The sequence below is a fragment of the Eptatretus burgeri genome, chromosome 3, assembly GCF_056783735.1.
Source record: "Eptatretus burgeri isolate ZD-2024b chromosome 3, Ebu_testis_v1, whole genome shotgun sequence".
Lineage (NCBI taxonomy): Eukaryota > Metazoa > Chordata > Myxini > Myxiniformes > Myxinidae > Eptatretus > Eptatretus burgeri.
In genome coordinates this window covers 40,603,287-40,611,121 of record NC_140963.1, presented here as the reverse complement: position 1 = coordinate 40,611,121, position 7,835 = coordinate 40,603,287, and the positions used below count along the sequence as shown (strand labels likewise).

Here is a 7,835-nt window from a genome sequence, read left to right as displayed (position 1 = left end):
ATCCCACTCTTCCCTCCAGGTCTTCAAAACAGTTGTTCACCACCATCTCTTGTCTTCCCACATCCAAATCCTCAATCTTTTTTCCACCCCTAATCTGCCCCAAACCCACCTCCTTCAAATTCCCTGCTTTCCTTCCTGAAAGTTCCCTGTCGTGTAAGGTCCTGAAAGTCTCTTTGGTGTCCATCTTATTTATCCCGTGTACCCCAGCCCATCCCTCTCCCTTCCACTGATCTCCTAATGTCTCTGTTCCCCACTGTTTCATCCTTCCCTCTCCCGCCCCTCTTGTCTTCAGCTCCCCTTGTTGTACGTTCTGTGTCTTAGCTCTCATACAAACCTCGACATGATACACAAAAAAAAACCGATGAATATTTGTTGTTTGGGAAGATCAGTCAAACTCGTAGCTCTGATGGGAATGGGATTGGGACGCCTTTGGGCTGACGAGTCACACATAGATTAGTTTGACAAATGAACATGAGAAAGGGGTGGGGTGGTAGTGATGATTATTATCGAGCAACCTGCAAGTTGTTGGGGAGGATTAATGAGGGTATATAAAAGATCAATGTGTAGGAATAGATGACATGCAATGGTGGTGTCCCGCCAACTTGAAGACCTGGAGGGAAGAGTGCGGTTGAACAGAGTGAGGATGGTGATTCCAGAAGTGGGAGAAAAAATACGAACAAAGGAGTAGAGTTGAGCATTTGGCTAGGATTTGGAGATTTTCACAATGAGGGGGCAACTGTAAGAACGTATGCATCCTGGAAGAACTCAGGAGGGATTGAGGGATTAAAGAGCAGAGGAAAACCCGAAGAGAGGTGGTAAGGTGAGAAAGCTGCGGAGGAGTGTTAAGGTTTAATTGAACCCCTCTTTTGAAGGAGATGTTTATGTTTATAATTAAATTTCCAACGAGGTGAAATCTATTTTTATCGAATCGATGGCCCAAAGACTCATTCAAGTCCTGGGTCCTGTCCAGTCTTCAGTTTCCTGAGTGTTGAATCGAGCTGTGTGCGTGTGTGCGCATGCACACGCACAAGTTGTAGCAGCACGCCCACTTTCACACCCTGAAAGCATTGAACAGATTACCCCTTTCCCACAAAATGATTTTTGCCAATGTGGAGTATTTAGCACCTACTGTACATTAGGTTGCATTGAAGTACCTGAGTATGTTAAACATAACTTGTGTTTATTTATTTCACTGCACAATATAATGAAATGATGTCGATGTGATTAACGAAAAAAATAAAAATAAAAACTGACTTTTTTTTCCACCCCTGGAGACTACCTCTCATCTTCTGCTCTCCTCTGCCCCAAGCCCACCTCCTCCAGAATTTCCCTTTTTTTTTTTTCCTTCCTGAGAGTTTGCTTCTGTTCCCATCTTGTTCACCCTATGCGTCCTCCCCTACCCTCACATTCCTCCCCACATCCCTTAATTGTCCAAGTCACCTCTATTGTCCAAAACGCTGCTGCTGGTGTTTCGCCCCCCCCTCTTTCTACTGTTCCTTTTGTTCTGTTGAGTCCTGATCCATTCAGTGTTCTAGCGCTTCCACGAGCCTTGACTTTGTACACAAAATATATATATATATATAAATAAATAAATAAATAAATAAAAAACAATCAGCTTCTGCTGATTTGCCAGATCTTTGCATTTTAATGAAAAACAATTGCTACGTTGGTTTTTTGTGACGTGCCATAAATTTCAATAAACACGGTCATTTTGGTCATGTGATGTTGAAATCAAAGATGGAATCGCTTGTGCTTTGGCAAATAGTCCCAGCAATTTGAGTATGTTGATTGTTTAAACAGCTTTGACATTTAATATTTTGAAACCAAGAACATTTTTATTGCAAAATTATTTGTCTTTAATACCCTTTTTGCCTCATCAGTTCCAAAGCTCATGGCAGGACCTTATATACTGCATTCTATTGGCAAAAGTGTTGGGACAGGAAGGAAATATTTGCTGAGTTCCTAATTTGCATTTTCATTAAGTCTGTGTTACGAACATTTTGTGCTAAATGTTGGTAGATATTGAGCATAGTATAAGTATTGTGTCATTCCTCCTTCAGAGCAAATGCAGATTCCATTGTGGGTTGTTCTCCGTTAACCTTTGCCCTTGAGCAGAATTCCAAGATGTCCTCGAGTGGATTAAAATTGTGTTTAATTGAGCATCTCGTCTGGTCATGCAGACTTTCAAAGACACTGTCGTACCTGCCCTTAAAGGACGCAGTGGAATGTTGGAACGGTTGCCATACTGGTACACTTCAGAGCTGCGATGGTGGTGGTGCATCAAAGCCAGTCTGGCGTTATGGCCCAACTGTAGTTTCACTGTGCATTTAGTTGTGGCATTACCATTTGGATTAACATTCCATGGTTAAAATGAATGATTTATGACTTACTTAAAATAGAGAATCCTCAACCAAAAGGGCAATGGTAAGTAAACCCACTCTTATGTAACTGATGTTGTTTAACGATGTCAACGTGTGGAGTTGCCCCGGGCCTGTCTCTGGTTTCTGCTGCTGCAAGCACTTCTGGCTGATGTTACAATGATTCACATCCGTCACTGTACACTGCACAACTAATGTTCCTTAATGACATCACAAAAAGGGGGCTGGATGTTGCAGCTGGAGCATGCTCGGCTCCATAATGTCTGGGTCTGGATTTTGAACCCCAACCTTAATTTTTTCAGGTCATTGAGCTTTCCGTCAGTTGGAAGTTTGAACGAATTCCGTGTGATATTTCAACACCGAAAACGTAATCGCAAGGTAGCTTTTGGATGGATCTGTTGAACATTGACATCTTATGGGCACTTGGCTCACGATGATGAAATCTCCAGGCTTGTATCCCGTGTACACTGCTAATTTGTCAATTTTCTTCTGGCATCCTTGTGTATAATTCACGTAAAACACGATCGTCTCATTGTCCTTTTCCCACATTTAATATGAGGATCATCCCAAAAGTTCTGTCATCCCAGTCACATAATAGAGAGAGAACAATGGACTAACTTTATTTGTGTTGTTGTACTATTAGCTCACTTGGAACGTAGTTCTTGGGAACTTATGGGATTGCACATCGTCCGTACATCCGTCTGTCCGCAAATACTTTCAACTTCTTCTCTGAAACTACACATATGATTTCGATGAAACTTGACCACAACCTTCAACACCCATGATGTACCAAAGTTTGTTCATGACATTAAAAAAATTGGGGTCTGAGGTGGTCGACAGAGGGAGTTTTTGTGGAGGTTGATCCCCCCCCTCCCCCAAAGAGATATTTGCTTTGTTCTCAGAAACGACAGACAATTCTGATGAACCTCGACTGCAACCTTCATTACCCATGGTGCACCAAAGTTTGTTCATGACATCAGAAAAATCTGAGTCTATGGCGGTGTAGGGGAGGTTGCCCCACAAAATATTGATTTGCTTTCTTCTCCGAAACTACACGAACAACTTCGATGAAACTTGACCACAGCCTTGATCACCTGTGATGCACCAACGCGTGTTCATGCCATGAACAATTTCGAGGTCTAAAGGGGTCTACGGTGGGATTGCCCCCCCCAAAATATGTATTTTCTTTGTTCTCCGAAACTACACAGACGGTTTTGATGAAACTTCACCGCAACCTTCATCACCCGTGTTGTAACCAAAGGTTGTTCCCACCATTAAACAAAATCGGGGATAAAAGGTGTCTACAGGGGGGTTGCTCCCCAAAAGGGGTATTCGCTTTCTTCTCAGAAACTGCACACACAATTCCGCTGAAGCTTGACCGCTGCCTTTCATCACCTGTGATGGCTTAAAGTTTGTTCACGGCATTAAAAAAAAAATCTATAGGAATTTACTTTCTTCTCCGTTAAATATTTTGTGGGTCATCCATGCCTACCAGTGGTTCCCTGGTTATCTTATCCAGTCACTTCCAGGTGAGCACCCAGGGGTATTGCCCCTGTGTTTAGTCTTTGGTACAACTCGGCCAGAGTCAGAATTGAACTGCCGACTTCCCAGACTTGGACCGGATAATCGAACCTTTTTGCCGCTGAGTCTAGTCGTACAAGTTAAATGTGATTTGAAGGTTGCTTCCATGAGATTTGAATCTATGGTTGTGATTTTCAGTACTTCGCTCAACTGATGAACGTCTTCCTGGCATATTTTCTTCCAATAAGTAGATATATCAAATCAGTTTGACGATTGTCCGGGTTGTTGTGATGGAACAATGTGCTTATGGGTGCAGACACTCGTTGAGTGCAAGGGTTATTGATTTATTTGGATATATATATATATATATATATATATATATATATATATATATATATATATATATATATATATATATATATATATATATATATATATATATATATATATATATATATATATACACACACACACACACACATACATATACAGATATAGTTATTTTCCCAAGTGTTCTTATTTTAGGATGAAGAACTAGTTTTGCTAGTGGAGGCAAGTGTCGATCTGTGTCGAAGGACAGTTAGGATAATGGATGACATCAATAGACCATTGCTCAAGGTATGTTGACCGACGTGCATTGCAAGAAAGAGCTGACATTTCAGGTGTTAACCCTTCACCCTCCAGCAAAAAAGGTTTTCAGGTTAGCATACCCTCAGAGCAAAAAAGGTTGGCACATGGGTTAACCTTCCTATGAATGTTTTGTTCCGATGAAGGGCTAATTCACGAAACATCAGCGTCTCCTTGTTTCCCATGGTGGTTAGTATACTGTACCATAATCAACAGCCTGTTGATTTCATCCATTGTTCTCATTATAGGCCCTTCTTAGTATGAACTCCAAAAGTTAGATCAGTCTCGAGCAGAATGTTCTTTTGATGATGATGACGTCCAAGTAAATGGAGGGGGTGTTTTTCTCATGAAATGCTGGATGAGTGGCTGCACTTTTAATGTACGGTGTAGTTGTATAAACTTTTGGTGGATTTTCAAGACGAAATGTGAACGACGAGAAGTTGCTGGCAACTTACAGATTTTGCTCTCATCAGCTGGAAATTATTAATTTGTTCTGATAATAATTGTTTATTTTGTTTTACACAAATTGCAAGACAATTGTAATTTTAAAATAAAAAAAGATGTACGACACTTTACAGGGTAGCTTGCTTATCTCTAGTTTGGTGCTTGGTGGATCATCAAAGCAACATAAATAAGCCAGACAACATGTACCCATCTCATTTTACAATGTCAACACGCCCCACCTGCCGATTACCGGTAAAAGTCAGGCAGGAAACTGGAGCCTTTCCTCTCACTATTGTCATCCCTTTTGTTTAATATGCACTATGATAATACCATTGTGTACGATTACAAACAGTTGTGTGACAACTACTAACACAAGCCTCGCATTCGAGGTATTCTTGAGTGCGTTCATTGATTCGGGGGAGGAGGGGGAGGAAAATTGTATATGTCAGTTTCTGCCGATGCACCTGAACTCCTATCTACCCTCCTCTCTGGGCTGGCTGACCTGGCTCCCCTGCCTCACATCTTGCTCAGCTTAATGCTGTGGACAACAAGACCTTCAAGATTATATTGGAATCTCCTGCAAAGAAGCCGAGTCTATGGGCCTATCGCTTCACCATCGCAGACAGGTTGGTGGTCTCTCTGTCTTCTACCGCCTCCTCTCTGATCTTGTACCCTCTGCTCTTTCCATCCTTTGTTCTCCTGCCCCCACCCCCCAGGTTTCTGCAGGGCACCCACAGTCCACCATCAACCCCCTTCAGGTGAAACTACCTAAATCCAGGATTACTGCTCACAGCCACTAATTTGTTCCTCTTTTATCCCCACATGTGGAACCAACTTCCACATTCCCTTCAATCTCATTCTTCTCACCAGGTCTTCAAGACCCACTGTTCACAACCACCTCAGATCCTTCCCAATCCAAAACCATGATCTTTTCTGCCCTCGTTCATCCTCCCTCTACCCCAATCCCTCCTGGTTCCAAGTTTCCAGTTTTCACGCCTGACAGTTTCTTCTTGTATCTATCTTGTCCACCTTGTGCATTCTCTAATGACCCTCATTCCTCCCCACACCCATTGTTTGTTCACCTCCCTCTGTCTTGGCCTTCAACATCACTGTTGGTTTATCCCCCTTCCCTCTGCTGTTCCTTTTGTCCTCTTCTGTCCTGGTCCATTCAGTGTAACAGTGGCTCTTCCACGAGCCTCGACTACGCGTGTGTGTGTGTGTGTGTGTGTTTATATATATATATATATATATATGTATATATATATATATATATGTATATATATGTATATATATATATATATATATATATATATATATATATATATATATATATATATATATATTGTTGCGAATTCACGCCCGCCGGCGTGCGAACGGCCACGTGACTCGAATCGCGGCACGTCGCCTGCCGGACGGACAATTCTGTCGTGACCCTCCGGGAACTATCGCTCGCAGCCAGTCACGGGTGGGCCTTTCGGCCTCACCACGATCATGCCAATCGGCCACCCGCGTGGAATAGGGTTGTTCGCCAAACTCGACCTACCTAAGTACCCACGCGGATGGTAGACTGGGCGATCGTACCTCGCCGCAGGCCGACTCCGGACACGAACCGCTTAAGCAGTCTGTTCCATGCTATCGGGATAACCGAGCGGTGTTATCGTCGGCCTCGACGGTTCCGATTAATTATCGGGCATATTAAGCCCACTACGAACCCGTTACGTGAAGCAAGATGGAGATTCGATTAAAGAAAAGACGAAACGAAACGGGAAAACAGTTCAACATAATGCACATTTATTCCGCGGCACACGGAGAGCACACATATAGCAAATGCAACAAAAGAAACAATGACGCAGAGATACTACCGAATACGCGAACACACGGCAACACTTAAACAGTTTTACTTCACAGACGGCGCCGACACATTTACACAAAAGCAAAGGAAAAGAAAGCCACCCTCAGGCAAGGGGGCAGACGGGCCCGTAGGCCAATGTGTGCGCGGGACCTGGAGGAGCGGCCAGGCCCTCGAGACCGGGGGGGGGGGTCCTACCCGCGTCTTCGTGATGAGCCGCAAATGTGGCAGCGCGGCGGTGCCCCGACTTCGTGCTCCTTCGCGGGTTTCGTTGGCACCACTTGGAGTGGGGTGCGAACGGGGCCCCCTTTTGGCACTATCTCAGTACGGGGGAAAAGGGGGGAGGGAATTGTTGATGCCCTGGGGGAAGGAGAATGGTTGGATGGCTTGGGTCCCGCGACGAGCGATTCCACCGCGACCTCGTCGCCGAGCGCCGTCTTCCTTTCCTCGGACTCTTCCCCCAATTCTCCTCAGCCGACTGCAGAAAACCACCTGGACGCCCTGGCCTCCCGACTCAACTCCGCGCTCCAACCCGACTTGACTGCCTCGCAACAACAACTCTTGCGCAACAACTCTGCTTTCTCTCTGCCCCAAAACTCTCTTCGCTTTTCTACCACTCCACTCTGCTTTTCTGCTCGGCGTTTTATAGGCCGGCAGGAGAACCCATATGCAAATTTCCGGATCAGGATGAGCTCGGGGGTGGAGCCACGCTCGCCCATTGGACGGAGGAAAAGGGGCGTGAATCTCCCCTGATCCTAGAATTTGCATATCTCGTTTCCACACAGACGTGCCTGGAGGCGGGGCCAAGCCGCCCTGCGCTTGCTGATTGGACGGATCAGAAGTGGGCGTGTAGCATTCCTGATCCGAATTCTCCTCGGAAAGGCCGCATTTTGCACTCGCGGCTCGGCGCGTATCTTGTACGAGCCCAGGACAGCTCGGTGCTCACAGGTGGTGCGGGAATAGCTGTAGAAGGAGGGAGGTGAGGGTGGTGGAGGGTTTATAGTGGTGGTTTGATG

At 44.7% G+C, this 7,835-nt stretch overlaps 1 protein-coding gene across 5 annotated transcripts in view; it reads left to right on the top strand.

Moving 5' to 3' along the window:
• LOC147029751 (secretion-regulating guanine nucleotide exchange factor-like) overlaps window positions 1-7,835 on the top strand; it is a 230,893-nt gene that overhangs the window by 184,509 nt on the left and 38,549 nt on the right. Inside the window, exon 11 of one of the 5 annotated variants that reach the window (XM_085873054.1) lies at window positions 2,181-4,243. The exons of the other annotated variants lie outside the window; for them this stretch is intronic. Within the exon in view, the coding sequence (XP_085729180.1) occupies window positions 2,181-2,331 (151 nt within the window). The 3' untranslated portion in view covers window positions 2,332-4,243. Of the gene's footprint in view, window positions 1-2,180; window positions 4,244-7,835 lie in introns of those variants that run through there. 5 annotated transcript variants of the gene reach the window in all.